This window comes from Callorhinus ursinus, unplaced genomic scaffold (assembly GCF_003265705.2).
Source record: "Callorhinus ursinus isolate GAN/ISIS: 27379988/994484 unplaced genomic scaffold, GSC_fseal_2.0 scaffold51, whole genome shotgun sequence".
NCBI lineage: Eukaryota > Metazoa > Chordata > Mammalia > Carnivora > Otariidae > Callorhinus > Callorhinus ursinus.
In genome coordinates, this window is record NW_027397113.1 from 3,315,291 (window position 1) to 3,333,434 (window position 18,144).

At 44.5% G+C, this 18,144-nt stretch overlaps 1 protein-coding gene across 21 annotated transcripts in view; it reads right to left on the bottom strand.

The window, feature by feature from the left end:
- PPP6R3 (protein phosphatase 6 regulatory subunit 3) overlaps positions 1-18,144 on the bottom strand; it is a 139,184-nt gene that overhangs the window by 20,240 nt on the left and 100,800 nt on the right. For 7 of the 21 annotated variants that reach the window (XM_025878412.2, XM_073883362.1, XM_025878407.2 and 4 more), the window contains 6 exons: positions 17,504-17,619; positions 15,578-15,663; positions 9,164-9,250; positions 4,341-4,438; positions 2,704-2,758; positions 1,434-1,564 (listed from right to left, as the gene is read on the bottom strand). In XM_025878412.2, the coding sequence (XP_025734197.1) occupies positions 1,434-1,564; positions 2,704-2,758; positions 4,341-4,438; positions 9,164-9,250; positions 15,578-15,663; positions 17,504-17,619 (573 nt within the window). The remainder of the gene's footprint in view (positions 1-1,433; positions 1,565-2,703; positions 2,759-4,340; positions 4,439-9,163; positions 9,251-15,577; positions 15,664-17,503; positions 17,620-18,144) is intronic. The other 14 variants (XM_025878413.2, XM_073883363.1, XM_025878410.2 and 11 more) reach the window with 4 other exon arrangements.

The following is an 18,144-nucleotide window of genomic DNA, read 5'->3' on the forward strand; positions in this document are numbered from 1 at the left end:
AGTCTGACTGGGGCTTTATCTTAAAAAAAAAAAAAAAAAAAAAAAAATTTAATTAAAAAAATTTTTAAAAAATCGTCATGAAGGTATTTGTCTCTTGCTTCCTGCTCCTGGAGCCGCAGCTACCTTGTGATTACAATGTGCAGAAGATGGAAACGTGGGCATAAAAAAAGAAGCTAGGTTTAATGACCCTCAACAGCTGTGGATCATGAGACAAGTACACTTTCCCTGGTTTGAGCCACAGCTGGCTCTTCTTATAACCTAAAGCAAGAAGCCTTCCTAAGAGACACAACATAACTGCTGGCCACGCAGAGAACAGGCAGGTGATGCTGGCATGTTCTGTTCACCAAGGGGAATAAATGGCTAGGGCACAGGGGCGGACAGGGGCCGGGAGGGAGTGTGACTTTCACCGTATATCCTGTTTTCTCTGAATTGTATGCCATGTGGAAACATTACTTATTAAAAATAAATAAAATAAAAATGAAGGTTCAGTTGCTATTCTCAACTACGAAGATTCTGGTAATGGATACTCAGATAACAAGAACTCCCTGTGTACTGAAACAAAAATGTATATAGGTTCTTGGACTAGAGTAACTTCAACAAAAAAATAAATAAATAAACAACTGGACTGATCCCAGAGGAGACAGGACTCTGTCTCCTCAAGTTAGAGTAACCTTTAGAAACAACTTTTCTCGGGGCGTCTGGGTGGTTCAGTTGTTAGGCGTCTGTCTTCGGCTCAGGTCATGGTCCCGGGGTCCTGGGATCAAGCCCCCATCGGGTTCCCTGCTCGGTGGGAAGCCTGCTTCTCCCTCTCCCCCTGCTTGTGTTCCCTCTCTCACTGTGTCTCTGTCCAATAAATAATCTTTAAAAAAAAAAAATTAAAAAAAAAAAAAGAAACAACTTTTCTCTTTCTTGGAGAAACTTTTAGTCTTTCATTGGAAACAATACATAACTCAGCTGCTACCACTGTTCCTGGTAAGGGAACATCTACTCAGGGCACTTTATACTACATTGCTCAGCAACACCTCCCATTCAGAAGAGGCTGTGTCACGACGCTTTATGAACTATGTCTAAACACTTCCAGCATTTTCAAGTTCATCACCTTGACTCATCCACATCCTGTCACACTGCAGACAGGAGTACTGGTACCACCTCACATCAAGCTAACAAGGGCATTTCTTTCTTTCTCTTTACATAGGTTCCACACCCAGTGCAGAGCCCAATGTGGGACTCGAACTCACAACCGTGGGATCAAGACCTGAGCGCTCAACTGACTGAGCTACCCAGGTGCCCCAAAACAAGGGTATTTCTGATCATGACAAAAGCACTGGTCTCTAGGTCACATATGTACATCTATGCAGGATACACTGTATGTCTCCTAACCATCATTTACTTTATGCACTGGGTATTACTGCTACTGTAACACACTCTTTCACCTGGATCGTCTTTGGGATTCTGGTGTAAAGGCAATGTGCTTTTCCTCCCAGATGTCTTCCTCATCAGAGCCACCATCATCAAACTGCTGTATTCTCTCCTTACAACATGCTTCAAATAAGGCAATATTTCCCTAAATAAAAACAAGTGAGAGAAAAGGAATAAAAAAATTTAAAAATCAAGTTATTTTCTCCAAGAGTTACCAATATAAATCATGTTTTTCATTTCCTTTTTTTTTTAAAGATTTATTTTAGAGAGCGAGTGCACGCACACAAGTGGGGGGAAGGGCAGAGGGAGAGGGAGAGAATCTCAAGCAGACTCACCACAAAGCGTGGAGCCCAATGCAGGGCTTGATATCACAACCCTGAGATCATGACCTGAGCTGAAATCAAGTCGGATGCTTAACTGACTGAGCCACCCAGGCACCCCCCCATTTCCTTTTAAAGACAGTGCCTAATATACACCAAAATAAGTTGTAAAAGCATCTAATGTCAGCTTCTGTGTAACAGAGAGTTCCCCCAAAAAGAATGGAATCAAAACTTCAAAGAAGCTCCCCCAAAAGATTGGATTCAAAAGGCCCATATAGGAGTCTACACTGTCATCACAGACTCGCTCTCCTCTGATAAAGCAGTGGGTTACTTCCGAGAGCTTCCCTGCCCCACCAACTGAGATGCAGTCCCACATGTGCCCTAACAGGAAAGCAACATACATCTCCTCTGCTTTTACCAGTCCGGCTCAGCAGTGGTGAGTGTCAACAGTCCAATCAGGAGTTTCCACCTTATCACATCAGCAAACAAACCAGTAGTCTCTCATGGTTAATTAACATAAAAATCAAGACTGTGCCCACTCAAGTAACACTAATCCCATGTCACCTGCTAATGGGGCTGACCTGGTGTCTGAGCCCTGCCTGGGGATGACAAGCTGGCCCTGATCTAGCCCAAGTTTCTCTCCTGGTGACATATAGCTGAAGTAAAAGGTGGCTGGCTGGACTCAAACTGCAGTATTTGAAGCTACATGTCTACGCTGCAATCACAAGTGACCCAGGTTTTCTCAGCCCTGCCATATCTTAAACCATGGTTGCAAACTCACACCCACAGGGAGCATGAGGGTCATGTGAGTGGGTGAAGTAATACGAGCCCAAGACGAAGTCTCCTGGAGCGGAGAGGGTCCCAGTGCATGCAGCATCCGTACGCATGCTCTGACAGACCCCAGCTCCCCCTGGTCCACCCCTCATATACCTTGTTGCTCATGAGACAAAACATTAACACTTACACTTTCATTTGTATTCAGAGTAAAGTTGATGTCTGATACCCGATCAAAAGAAACACTGTAAACAAAATATAAGTACAGAAGAGTTAATTACCTATAGACTAACAGAAACTATTCATAAAACATTCCAAATTTAAAATATTCACACTATCATTTAAAATCTCCACAAGCAAAACAAAAACAAAAACCTGCTTGCATTAAATGATGCTTCTTTCCTTGCTATTAAGGAACTCATACAGGGTGGAAAGGCAGGCAGGGAGGCTTTTAAGACAGAATAAACACACCCTCGAAGCCTTCCTATAAAAATTTTTAACATCCACGGTAACAACCATGGTTCCCTGGGCCATACTTACTTGGCCAAGAAATAGGCTATTTGTGAAGAAGAAACAAGTCAAAAACATGAAAAAGTACCCAAGAGCTGTCAGACACTGAACTTTCTCCAGGGATGGCCAAATTTATACACAGAATAGACAACCCCCAAATCCTGTAATATGGTGTAATCACGAAGAAAGGAGGGGTAAAAACTCCTAGCCCATGAACATTAACTTTGTGAGTAAGGATAATTCTTACAAGATCTGTTCTAATCAATCATTATTCCAAGCACCCAATATAAATTTTAAAGAGACGGATTCCTAACCAGTAACATTTACTGAGAGTGGAGATAGGGGAGCCTGCAGACTCTGGCGGGAGTGCCTCTGGCGCACAGACATAAACACCACGTGGACAGTCCTTGCTCTTTTTGGATCTAAGCGAGCTGATTCTTAGGGCAGCCAACAGCCTTTCACCCTTGCTCTGCTTACAGTGAAGCCTCCATCCACCGCGCTCACACAGCATGTCGCACGGTACAATCGGGGCTTCTCACGGGCTAGAAACTACCACAGGAGACAGCACCGCCGGCTGGCGTGAAACCGCAAGCAAGGAGCCGCCCCGGCAGCGGGTGCTGACGAGCACCATCAGGCACTGCCCCGTGACAGAAGCCGTCTGATATTCAAGTCTGTCCTCAATGAGCTAGGACACCCCCTCGTAAATGCTTTATATATAAATACCTCTCTTTTCCTGAGGCCAGATGCTAGGCCATTTGTTTTCACTGCTGTGGATCACCCACACATTTTTCATTCTTTACTTTGGCACAGGACCAATCGTCCCCATCTCACTGCTCCCCTGCCCCCACCTGCAGAACGAGGGGCCGGACTGCCTTCCCGACACCCACCACTCCCTCACGGTGGGTCAACCAGAGAAGCCACACGGGGAGTGCTCCTGCTCACAACAGGATCCCAGCTGCCGATGGGAGGGAACTGCTAACTACAGCAGGGACTCGCTACTCTGGGTCACGCTATCCAGCACGGCAACGGGAAGGGGCAGAGCAGCGATTCCAGTTCCTGGGAGAAGCTCAGTCTAAATATGACCAAGCTTCTGTGAGAGGCCACGCCCAGCGGCAGCCCCTCTGTGCGGGAGCGATGGCCTCATCCCTGCCTGTCCTCTGGCTGCTTCAGTGACAGGCCAGAGCAACAGGGACAACTGGGAGGACAGGCTCCTCTCAACACACGAACGTGGAAGACTGCCCAGAGCCCAGGAGAATCACAACGTGTCTCACAAGAAGCAGGAGTGCATGAGAGAGGGAAACATGAAAATATACTCACTTGCCAATGTCATCTTGATCTGCAAACTTCTCATCGTTGAAGCCAAACTGGTCAATAAAATTGGACGTCATTTGTTGCATCTGATAATCAGAAAAGGCCTGGCAACCCCAGGACCAGTGACAGTGATATAATGATTCTAATGACATTCTACATACTATTTGCCCATTTGTGTTCCAGAAACCATCTTATTTATTACAGCCTTAGGGCTTAAAAAGTTGGTGTGTTTTTCTAAGAAAAAAATCAAATAATTTCAGACACAATTTACCCAAAAAGGGAAATGTTTGGAATTTGGCCCACAAGTCATTCTAATGCACATGTCACTGTAAGCAATGTTAAGTGACCACTCTGTCCTCTATTGAGAATTATCTTTAGAGAGAGGTCTGGGTTAAGTCTTGTTCAAAGAGGTGATCAGGTGACACATGACAGTCTGAAATTATAAGATGTATCAATCACCTCTGGACACAACCAACCTTAACCTAAGATCCAGTAAGTGGTGACCACCCGACCTCCCTCTGTATCTCCCACCCCCAATCCACTACAGTAACATCGCACCAGAGGTCAAACAACTAAGAATCACAATCACCATCCTACAACACAACGTTCAGAGAGACTTCATTTTCTTAAAGAAAGACTTCGGTCTCAGAGGCTGGGAAGAGTATGAAAGTAGCTTCTATCCTACCTACCTTAGAGGACAAAGTGTTAACACTGATCCAACATCACTCCGAAAAGCCTACAACTGTAAGATCCATAGAGGAACCTGCTGTCTCCTATGCCATCTCTAGAGAGCACCAGGCTCACTTGGGTTTTCTTAGGTGAGAAATGGGGGAACATTAAAATGGACTTCACAAAAGTGTTGATCTTCTGATTGAAAACAAGCAGGCCCAGTGGAGCAAGAGAGATCCGCGAATGTGCTGTACATTATCAGTCAGGAGTGAAGGACAATGAAGATAAGCGAGGGCCACTCCTCGTTCTACCCCAAACAATAAACACGGAGGCAAATACATAACAATATGAGTGCTGTCTTGTGGACAGAGCTCTGGACAGATGAGAAAGCTCTTTCCTGCAGGTGAGCCCCATACCAGGGGCAAGAACAGTAGCTGGTGGCTGAACTAAAGACATCAACCCCAGGCCACTTGCTGGGATGGAGGCAGCTACAACTGAGTGAAACCGAATCTTTCTTGGTTCTCCTTTTGAGCAGAGCCCACAGACCCCACCCTGCAGACATCTGCTGCAAAAATGCCTCTACCATTAATTCCTGATTACTCATGCTGGTGGCAGGGAATTATGGCATGGATAATCCAAATTGAAGATGATTAAAAAATAAACCTTATATTTGGCTTTGGAAGGCATCTCTTCCTTAGGTCTGAAAAAAGTGGTATCTAGTTTAATGAGAACCTAAAACCTCACTTTTTTCTAACTCGAGAGCCCCACCGCCCCTCTGCTCACTCGCACACTTCCATGCCATCCCCTTTCCTGCCCACAGAGGGGATACTGTCTGAATATGGGGGCCAGGGGGTCAGCCTCACCGGAGCACACTTGGTAAGGCCCGCCAAGGCTGAGCCAGGGGAGTACAGGGGGACGGAGAAAGGCAGGGACAAGTTCTGTCAGGCAGGGCTGAGTCTTGGACATATGGAAAAAATAGGATATGCAGTACTCATATTCATAAAAACCAACAAGAAAGAAGCCAATTCCTCTGAATTGCATCTTTATCTTTTATAAGGTAAAATGGGATGTGTGCCACCTTCAAAGATGTGGTTAAGAATCATGAAATCATTCTTCTGAGCAAGTGGCATAAGCCAGGCTCTCAGTTTATTTACAGATTAGAAACTTGGTCACACAAGGGAAAATGTCCCTCTCCATTTGTTTCGTTTGATTCTTTTTTCCCCTTTAATTTTTTTGTGACACTGGTATTTGTATTATGAATCTTTCTGGGTACAAAAGGAAAGAAATGTTCCCAAAAGTGTTTCTTTAAATGCTTCATAAACAGCATGCAAATACTAAATATATTATGAATGCATACATGTGAATACACACACATACATATGTACACACATACTTACACTGTCTGTCTGTCTATTCATTCATCTACCTAGGGAGATATAGCCACTGACAGACCCAAGTCACTTCCATGCAGTAACTTAGAGGAAAAAGAAAAACAACAAACTGCAGTCCTCATTTGTTCTAAGTCTATTACAGCTTCTAAGAAGATACAAGCTAGCAAAGAACTTCAGGTTTCAAATTCAATTTTTACTAATAAAGCTATCAGAGCTTCCAAAAGCCACATTCATGAAGACCGTTACTGTATTATATTTAAAGCTATAGAAAAAGTACTCTAAACATGGAGAAATCCAAGTCTGGAAAGCACAATATGGTTGTGAATATTAAAAACTTATTAAGAAAAAGCCCCAAACCCCACACTTTCCTAGAACTATCAGCCTGGCCAAAGCCAAGGACTGTTCAAGTCACTGACAAGTGAGCCTACCACTTTATTAAGCAAATCTCTTTGGAGGTGCCCCATCTCACGTGACTGTCTGTGAACAAGCCTGCTTGGATGGGGGAGTGGGAGGCAGCCAATCAGGCCTCTGGAGCCCGTCTGCAGCAGTCAGCCCTAATTCTCCAGATCCAGCAAGAAGACCTCCTCACCCTCCACAACTCCTTCAGACAGAATCAGAAGGAAGGAAGAGTCAAACACTAGAGGTGAGGAAACCAGAAGGGACAGAAGACAAAACCAAACGGGTCAAGGGGCACAAAAGCTGTGAGGCATTCCCTAAGCCAAATACGGCCTCATGTCAAACATGGTGACATGGTCAAGTAACCTTGTTAAATGACCTGCCCTAAGTCTCTACACTCAGGACTTTACCAATATGAGACCCAACTTCAAATGTGAATGAGAAACTGTAATGGATATATATATATATAAACTAATATTCTAATTATAATGGAGACCACCATAAAATTCCTAACTTGTCTTTTCAAATTAAAAAAAAAGTGGAATACGTTTGGAAACGTATTTCTTATTTGCAAAATGATCCATGACTGATTTATAGCTTTACTAGAGGCCTGTCCAGCAGAAAGGACTGAGTTTTCCTACTTCGGAGGGTTCCACAAAGCAGATGACCGCCACAGGACAGTAGGCTGCTGAGGGCTCTGCCAGGGTGACATTTCTGTGATGGGGACAGCCACACGTGCACGTCGGCAGTCAGTCAACCCCCAAAAACGCCAGGAAAATGTCTCCCCACAACAGCCCTGGGATCAGATTGCATGAGAAGGGAACCTACTTTCCAGGTAACTAAATGTTACCACTCCTAGACTAAATCAGCCACCCAAAGTTCCAAAGTTATTGGCTTATTTACAAACAGGTGTTAGGGCATTCTTTTTCTTAAAGCAATTTCAACAGGTTCAGAATCACCTTGATAACTTACATTTTATAGCCCCGAGCTTCACCTCAGGGGTGGAGCAGTGTGCAGCGCTGGAGTCCGTGCCAGGCCCAGCAGACTATTTCAGTACTCTCCAGGTGCTTCAGTGGGGGAGAAAGGCTAGGGCTGGAGTGCTTCCTGGGCTAAAACCACAGAACTCTGGGGTCAAGAAAGAAGTGCCTGTAGTCACGAGGACTCACAATGAGCCAGGTGGGCCCCCCGGGTGGCCAGTGCTGCCCAACAGTAAGCCAAGGCACAAGGATGGCAGTGAGGGGCCGCTCTGCAAGAAGGCCATGCCGCTCAGCATCTCCCTCTCTGGGCTAGCTGCTCCCTGCCCCTAACCCCGGGAGGTGGGCTTCCAAAGGGCAGGAGTGTCAAGAACCAATGGAGAAGGCAATGAAGTGCTGAAAACTACTTCAGACCTGTCCTGAAAACATGAATGTTAAACTGACTTAGTATCAAAACCAAGCAGCTGCTTAGCTCAACCTTTACCATAGTACGGCAGCCTACGTGGATGCCAAAAAGACAGATCATCAGAAGCTTCACCCTGGCCCTGGTAAGAGATGAGCCTTAAAGACCGAGAAAAAAGAAGCCAAGCAAACAGTCCGTGCCGGGTGGGAGGGGGACATCAGTCATACTGTCGCACCAGAGAAGCTGACATGCCAAGATCTGGTCCCGACTGAAGACGATTTCTCCACATGAAGAGCTGGTAAACTGAACGAGGGGCTTCTACTGTAGAAGCCCAAATCCGACACCCAGTCCAGATAGCGAAATCATCAGTCGCCTCCCCAAGAACCACCAATAAGTGATGGATAAATCAGTGCATGTATTTTTATATCTTGTTTTCTCCCCCACAAAGAGTATGAGCCCCTGATAAATGGAGATGAATGTGGGGCAGGAGGGTAGGGTGGCAATGAATAACTTCAACTAAAACTTCATTTAGGAGTCACTATAAAAGACCTTAAGATATTAGGAACACGTAAGCCATTTAGTTCAGAGATTTTTTCGGGGGAAAGTTACTTTTACTGACATTAGAAGTGTTATTGCCATTATTCTTACCCACAGGTCTCGACTCTAGGAATCTTTAAGCGGAAACACAACTACTGCAGAGGTCTGCATAACGAGCATGTCCGAGACACTTGCAAAACCATTCCGTTCACTCAAATCTGGAATTTTACCCAACTCAGCATCGTTGTTATCAGGTACGAAACATTTCCTGGAAATATAATCAGTACAAACGCTCCTCTCATATACCCAACAGTTCCTATTGTGAACGCTCTGCCTAACTAGTAAGGAGCCCCAAATCACATCCTGGTGTGTAACCTGCCTCTGAAGCGGACCCAGAGATGGCAACAAGACGAAGCATTTAAAATAAAAACAAAAAGCAAAGCTTTAGGCATGACTCACTTGCTGCAAAGAAGAATCCTGTGAGAAACCCGTTTCTTTAAAGTCAATTTCATCATCACTGGATGAATGAATATGGCAGGTTGTAACCTATATGCATAAAAATGTAAAAAACTATTTAACAGAAAAGTTTTGGACATTTGTATCAGCATTTAAATGGAAAAATCACATTTAGTTTTACTCTCAATGTGTAACAACAGCAAGAACAAAAATAATAACAGTTAAGTTGTAAAATCCACCCAAATAATTCAGAGGCCCACTTCACTCAATCAGATGGTCAGGTTACCTGTCCCTTTGCTGCCCATCTGTATTTCTATTTGTCTCATTACTGATACCACCAGAAAACAGATAAGATGTTAGTTACTCCATTTAAGTGATTTTAACAATTATCTCCAATTATTAACGTTTACAAAAGGAAGGTAGAAGGAACGGCTCAGATAAAATATAATTTGTAAGTGCCCAGCTTGAAGGGTAAAACTGCAATCCTCAGGGGTTACTATGAGTCACTGGGAAGGGCAGGTTTAAATACAGCATTTCACTTTAACTTCTTGCAATGCCTGTCCACTCTAGGAAAAACACTGTCCATGAGCACTATATGTGATTCTGAGCCAGCAGTACCCTGCTCCCCAAGAAGACCCAGAATCTTCTGCCCCTTAAAATGTAGCCCCTGCCCTCAAGACTGACAACCAACTCACAGTACTTAAACAAGAACACAAACATGAACTGCTCACCAATTCATGGTAAGTGGTTTTTTTTATTAATTCATAAATGACACACAGTATTGGGGAAATGTATTATAATTAGAAACGAAGACATAAAAATGACTAGGCAGGGGACGAGTAACTGCCAGTGCCACATAGCAAATGACAAACAGGAACAGTCTGTAAAATTCTAAGCAAGCAACTGTACTTCTAAGGGTAACTTACACTGTATTTCCTGAGTTCTTCACCCTTTACTTTTCCAGAAAGTGTAACTGGCAGAGAGCAGAGTTATTGGGGGAAGACATGAGCAGCCGGGACCTGCCAACCCTTGAAGCTGTGCCTAATAGCCTGGAGCTCCAGAAATTGGCCTGGTTTGCTTTGTGATGTTCCAACATCTGGTTCAAGAAACCCAGAGTAGAACCCAAACAGGTCTGCACGTGGCATGGCTGATGAAATTCTGAATACATCACTGCCTGAATAAAATCACCCTCTTTTTCCTTTGACCATCTCTGGTAAAGATACTATGCCAAGTGACTAACCCAGTGTTTCCAATTAATTCCTTCTTCATCCTCCCTGAAGTAGAGACAGAGCATTCACACTCTGATTCTGCAACTGGCCTGATAAAGGCAGGATTTGTGATCAACGAAGGGAGCCTGCTTGGGTCAATCGTAGCTTTAGCGAGTGAGTGTGGAAAGCTGTGCGGCCAGAGCGTGGAAGGGAGGAGGTAGAAAACTGCTCGGTCACGGCAGCTGGCATCTGGCAGGAGGACTGCAACCGAGCGCAGGTCAAGCATTCTACTACGGTGCATTTAGAGAACTCCGGCTACTCGGGGGGCAAGTTAGCGCGGGAATTGCATTAACCAGTATATGTTTTAGGAGTGGAACCCCATGACAGGGTGCAGAATTACAAGACAACTCAAAGAGTAAGCTAGGTCAACCAACTAAACGAGAGAGAACAACAACAACACCAACATCAACAACAACAAAGACTTGGCTACTCCCAGCACATCTTGTCCAAGTTCAAACAGGATGCATGTTTCCTCATTCATAGTTTTACTCTTTGCTACAAAATGAATCAGTTTATTAATGAAAGGTGAGTAAGAAACTAGTTTTGTTGATCAACTACTATGTGCCATTCTGACCTCTTTTCACATATTCTCCATAACTTATATCCTCAAGACAATTCTGAGAGGTATTTAAAATAATTTTCTCGAGGTGCCTGGGTGGCTCAGTCGTTAAGCGTCTGCCTTCGGCTCAGGTCATGCATGATCCCAGGGTCCTGGGATCGAGCCCCGCATCGGGCTCCCTGCTCGGCGGGAAGCCTGCTTCTCCCTCTCCCACTCCCCTTGCTTGTGTTCCCTCTCTCACTGTCTCTCTCTCTCAAATAAATAAAATCTTTAAAAAATAGTAATTTTTTCTCCAAAAAGAAAGTTATTAATAACACAACGTATGCATACTTCTGTATTTATGTACTGAAAGATGTGGTGATTCTGATTCTACCCACACCGTACCTGGTCTGAAACCGTTACTAATAAAACAGGCTACAAAGATGACTGAATCCACCAAACCCCCAGCGGGGAGGGGGACTTGCTAACTGGAACCCCACTTAGTCCATCACACAGATGCAGCCACCAGAGTCCCCAGCAGAAACTTCCAAACACACCGCTTCTGAGGCATCTTCATCTCAGCAGATGCCCCTTGTTCTCTCCTTCTTCCTCAGCTAAAATTTTGGCCTTCTGGCTTCTTCTGTCCCCGCCCCCCCCATTCACTCCACTGTCAAAACATCACCTAAAAGCCCATCGCTTCGCATTACCCTTACCACCTCTCTCCAGTGCAAGACACCACCATCTCTTGTCTGGCAGCCAACCGGTCTCCCTGCTGTCAGTCTATTGCCCCACTACAGTCTATTCCCAATCCAGCAGCCATAACAATCTTTTAAAATGTCCATCAGATTATGTCCCTTCTCAATTCCATACCTAATGGCTTTTCATCTCATTAAGGTTACAAACCAAGGGGCCTGTGTGGCGTAAAAGCAGTATGAGATCTGGCCTGCAGAGCCCCTCAGACCTCACATCCCGTTCTCTCCCTCTGGACAACGCACCAGCTTCTGCACTAGCTCTTCTCCATTCACTTCCCTCAAGCCTCTACACAAATGTGACCTTCTCAAGGTTTTCCTAGACTGCCTAATCCTAAATTGCACTTACACGCAAAACAAACCCCGGCTCCCTTCCCTGGAGTTTATCCATTTCCACTGAGGCAGGGATTTTTACCAATCAAGTTTACTACAATAGCTTCAGTGCATGGCACATAGTAGCCACTCAAATATTTACGGAATTAGTGAATACCAACACATCACTGAGTAAGAATAGTCTTAACTTTCAAACAAGTAACAAGTAAGTAAGAATACTCTGACCAAGCCAGATGTGTTCTAAGTATACTCTTGATGCTTCAGTGAATAAAAGCTTTTGCGACAATGAGCTTCTTTCATAATAAAATTTCAGTTCTACTAGCTGTTGTTACAGGAAAAGCAAGTGAGTGTTTTCATCTTGGACGACTGGCTTACTACGAAGACCATGAGCATGACTGGAACATCAATTTAAGTGAAATGTGGAAGTCACAGACTCTTCCTCCTGGCTACGGTGGGGTCCTGCTGTGGGCCCCTGGCATCTATGACCAGTGCTGGCTAGAAACACTGACTCTGGGAGGTTCTACTCCAACCTGCTGGATCTGTAGGCAATTTACAACTGCACATGTGTTATCGTTCTCCACAGCCTCCCTGGACGAACTCATCAGGGATGAGAAAGAAGCACCAATACTTCAGAAGAAAACATTCTCCCCCATGGAAAGGAAGGCAGAGAACGAAGCAAACTCAGCCTTCCATAGTCAGGACCCATACATCTATGTTACCTAGATATACTGCCTAGATGTTTACCCATTTTTACCAACAGACCCACAAAGAGGTCTCTGGATGTAAGTAATACACCAAATTTCATTCATAATAAAACTCCCAACATAAAAACATAACAATCTATGAGTCTACCGTGTATATACTTGGGCGTGATGAGGTCAACAGATTAAAGTACTTCAAAGACCTCAGAGAGAGGGTAATTCAAATGCTGCCCCAGAAGTGGTAAGAGCTTGGGACTGACACAGGTTTTCCTACATCAGTGAGCAGACCTCAGGCCCACGGTCAGTGGCACAGCTAAGTGTCTGGTGCGTTAATGAATGAATCCTTGTTGTGGCTAGAACATAAGAAGAGGCCAGGGCCATGTAACAAGGTATAACCCAAGCATCTGGTGCTGAACTACAGGTGACTCAAGTCCTATAAATATACTGGAAAGGACTCTCAGAGAGGTATTAGAGCCATCATAAAACCAACTAATAAGTCAAGGCATCAAGACGGGGGATCTAATCTAATCTATTTGGGGAGGGGGCGGGGACTAAGCAATCTATTACTCAACTGCCAATTTTAGGAATGAATGTGTCTGAAACGCTTTTACTTAGACTTCACGCTCCATGAAGCGTGAAGCTCCCATTCTGTAGTACATTTTCACAAGGGCAAGACCCACTGCATTTATCAAGCTGAGTTTATAACAGTATTCACTGGAACATGGTACCTAACCCCCACTAGGATATAATCTGCAACAATCTGGGCACTAAAGTGGAGAGCCCGAAGGCTGCAGTGAACGTCTCCCTTGTAGCCTAGGATGCTTAAGCATCCTCAAAAACCTGGAACCTATGTATCCCTAAAAATACGAAACAAAGCAAAATTCCCTCCTGGAAGGCCTTAAAACTAAAGGGAGGTGGTATTTAAGTACCAGGCACGTGGCATCAAGGAACTGAACAGGTCTTGAGACATCAACCAGAAAGTCCCAATGGACAATAAAATTACAGAGCGGGGCTAACTCAACATATCACCAGGGCTCTAGAAGTCTGACTACTACTAGCAAAAGAGAACTAAGCTGCCATTAGTGATAGGTGGGCCCAGGATAATTTTCCCTTCAACATAGGTATAGAAGTCTAGATGTTAGATGCATCTGCTGCATGTTAATTGCGCACCGCATGTTCATATTCCGTTACGTAGACATACATAACATTTACACACAGACCAGATTACTGATAGCATCATGCAAACTAGCGGAGTGTTATCTGAATTGCAATGAGGTCTTTCTACACAGAACTGCTCACAAAGGAAATGAATTTGAATTACCAAAGATAAATTTTTGAAAACTCCTGATATCAACAAGTTTAACTGGACATTTCTGAAGTCTACCTCTGAAGTCAATCCTTTGAAGGACAAGTTTTAAAGGAGTTTCCCAAACAAAATCAGAATTCTCGGCCTTTTGGCTAAGATCAAGTGTAATATTCCTATAAATAAGAAATAAGACAAAAATCCCTTAAAGGAGACCACATTGCCTGCATCCTTAACAAAGAATCAATATGGGGCTTCTAAATTAAATGGTTCCATTTAACACTATAAGAGAACAATTTCACCCTACAATAAAACCCTGATTATCCAGATTTTTAACCAAATTGATTAGGGAAAAAAGCAATCCACTGTGGATAGTATGTTCAACAAAAATTACCTAACTCTTCCTTGATGACTCAGGGCTGTCAACGTGGATGCCAGTTTCTCTGCTGGGCTATGATGCACTAAGACACCGAGGGCCATCAGACATATTTTCATTAAATGGCCTCACGCAGCTCCCCTTAGAGTCATCTCTTAACTTCATCATTCTTCCAACTCCTACTGATTCTATCATTACACCCATCCTTAACAAATCATTACCCAACCAATCTGAAGAGTCTGGAAAAAGATAACCCAATGTGTTAGACAATCTACCAAGTAGGAGGCACCGGCCCTTTGGAGGTGTGACACAGGAAGACCCAGTGACTGCTCTGTAGCCACCAGAGTCTTTCTGTTTCTAAACTCTGCTCTGAACTGATAAGGCTGCCAAATACCTGACTGCCTAACAAGCAAGGCATTAGTGTGTATTAGAAATTCAGACTGCAGCTGCTGAATTTCATAGAATTAAATGCCTGACACATCTGCTTCCGTGTAGAGTTAAGGTCACCACCTCAATTATCAGCTGGCATGTGCTTACGAAAGGAAATGCTTTCCCTACCTTCAAAAGAAAAAGCAAAAACAATACTTACCTTAAATCTTAATGCATTAAAAAAACAAAGAATACATTCCAAAGTCCAATATAGTTTTTAAAAATATTATCAATGCCATTATTCCCTGGCTAAAAGTACTCATCTGTTAAAGATGGGGTTAAAGTCACCTACAAAATCCCACCCCTCTCCCCCACCCTAGGAACAATCTAAAATGACGGTAAACGTAACTGAGTAACGTTAAAAAACATCCAAAGGAATCCTGAGGTTTCTAACCACCCAGGTTTATCTGAGGCATAAGGCAACAAACCCAACAGAGTAGAGATGCTTGGGAAACAGGGCACTGAGGAAAGGGGGGGGGGGCGGGGAGTGTAGAGATCAGTGGCCTCTCTGTACCCTCTGGTCATCCCAGGCAGGAATTAGGAGCTGACTAGACAAGTTATCAAGAATATGGTGAACACTGACCTCTCTTCCTGGTAAAGAAACATAAACTTATTTTTGGCCCCAAATTACCGAGACAAACGAAAGATCTTGCATCTCTGAATAAGCAGGCAAAGGCTGAGAGCTCTGGGGTCACAGAAATGTGACCTGGTAAAACCTACTAGATCTACCGTGTTCCTCTTGTTAGTTTCTCCCAAGGAGCTTGTGCAGAACGCCTCCCATCGCTCCCTGACTGCATCTGGAAGGTCTGCAGAGGGGGAAAGAGAAAAAAGCATTGTCACTCTAGAGACCTCCACACAGACACATTAAAAAAACAAAACAAAACAACAAAAAAACCAGGACATACAAGAGAGTGCCACCCACTCAGTCCATCAAAGGCAAACAAGTCCCATCATCTGAGCACCTGACTCTTGGAGAAACAGAGTTTATAAAGCCTTGTAGCCTAAACCCCAGGAATTTCAGGAACCAGAACCACCCCCAAAATGGCCCATGCTTGATAAGAAGGGTGTTAAGCAGCTCTGTGAATTTAACAAGCTTTTAAAAATCTTTTGGTAAAAACTGAACCTGGAAAATGTGTTTCCAACAAACTTCTGAGGAATTAGCAGGTCTAAAGGTGGGAGGAAAAGCCGTCTTTTTCCATGACCATTCAAGTTTGGGAAATGCTGCCAACGAAAGCATCTGCACACTCGTCAGATACTGTGACTGGCATGTGGCCAGCGAATGCTCCATGGAACCCAGTCTGGCTGTTTTCTAAACGTCTGTGCCCAGAGGCCAACATGGAGATACATATGCAATAGTGAAATTCTACCTACTGCAGAAATTTTATTTATTTTTAAAGATTTTATTAATTTGACAGAGTGAGAGAGAGCAAGCGTGCATAAGCGGGGGGAAGGGGCAGAGGGAGAAGCAGAGAACAGGGAGCCCGACGTGGGGCTTGATCCCAAGACTCTGAGATCATGACCTGAGCCTAAGGCAGATGCTTAACGGACTGAGCCACCCAGGAGCCCCTCTAGAGAAGTTTAAAAAAAAAAAAAAAAAAGGATACACAAAGACTTTTTCTGAGAAAAAGGAACTCTGGCTATAATCTTGGAGGCCTTACGAGAGCTGTCTTCCGACAACGGCGGTTGTGTGTCCCCCACACCACCTGGTGAGCGACTTCGGGACAACAAAGGCTGATCTAAAGAACGTGATCATGCACGTGACCACTTCTCCTTGGTAAGAACATCAGCTGTGATGGTCTGGCTTGTATGTCTCTCAAGAAGCAAAATTACAGCGCGGCAAGCCCCAACTGCCCCCTCACCTGGAGCGGCTCTTTTGGTGCGTGCTCGAGAGGCGACAGCCTCTCCAACACACAGACATACTTTAAAGACAAAGAGGAGGATAGACCTGGAAACGATGTCTAGTTTTAGCAAGTTGAGCCTGGACGAGTTCGGTACCACAGGGGATAAAGATTTTCACATTCAGAGTAAGTCACAAGGACTGGTCCCAACCCCAGAGTCCACAGAGCTCTTAGGGCTCTAGGCTTAGAGGCAGACTCACAGCCTGGGCACCAAGTGTAAGAGGCATCTGTGGTTTCTTCCCGGGAACCTCAGGCTGATTCCATTCAAATGCTGGCACGGAAAGCGTCCTTTAGGGTCCACCACCCCTCGTCTCAGTAAGAGAGAGAGGGCAAACATGCAGATCAATGTTTTAATATCCCAGCAACTCAATCCACAGGCTACGTAAGGGCTTTCAGAAGAAAATAAAAAGCAAGCATCTGATCATAGCTCAAGTGACTCAAGAGTTAGGCCGTGGGGACCCCATGCCCACTGGAGCAGCGCACTGAGCAGGCTCCTCGAGAGTGAAAGCGGGTAACTTAGCCAAGCCTGCCAATACTCACTGAAAGGACAGCAGACATGCGACATACAGCAAAAAACTACATTGTTTAAACACATTCTCAAGAACTTCATTCAAATCTGCAGATAATCTGCGAAGTATAAAGAAACTCCAAAGACTGCTATTAAAAACGCTACAATTATTTCCACTTTACCCTTAAATCCTTTCTCCAATCCAACAAAAGTATCACTGAACTGTCACCGAGCACTTACCTTTGACAAGCCGCTGCACCAGCGCGCTGTTGGGGCCCTTGTCCGTGCTGTGCACGACGCAGTTGGCTATCCTTGTCAGGTGCCCCATATAGCCGTGCCGTCGGCCTCCCTCGGCCCTGATGGGGGAGAGGACAAAGACTCAGACTCCTGACCGCATGGAATGATGAAGCAGCTTAGCAACTACAGTGGGCTGGAGCAATCATTCTAAAAACTGAGGCCCTAAAGACGAGAATGGACAGAAAAGGAGGTGCCAGAGTCACCAGGTCAGGCAGGGGTGGGAGCGGCAGAAATGGTCTGCTCAAGGATCACATGGTGGCCACGCTCGGCAAGTTTTTTTTTTTTTTTTTTCCTCCCAGGACCCTGGGATCAGGTCGAGCCGAAGGCAAACGCCTAACGACTGAGCCACCCAGGCGCCCCCCAAGGTTTATTCCATATACAAACCCATCATTAATCTTCAATTATATGTTACCTTAAAAAAAAAAAAAGCCCAAACATTCACTGATACCTAATGTTTCTGTGACCTTACTCTGTATCTTTTTATGAAACTATTTTTTCAGACTTTAAAAAGACTATAGGAACGTAAGGTGAGAATTTTGCTAAAAGACATCAAATCTTCATAATCTCAGTTCAATCAACAGACA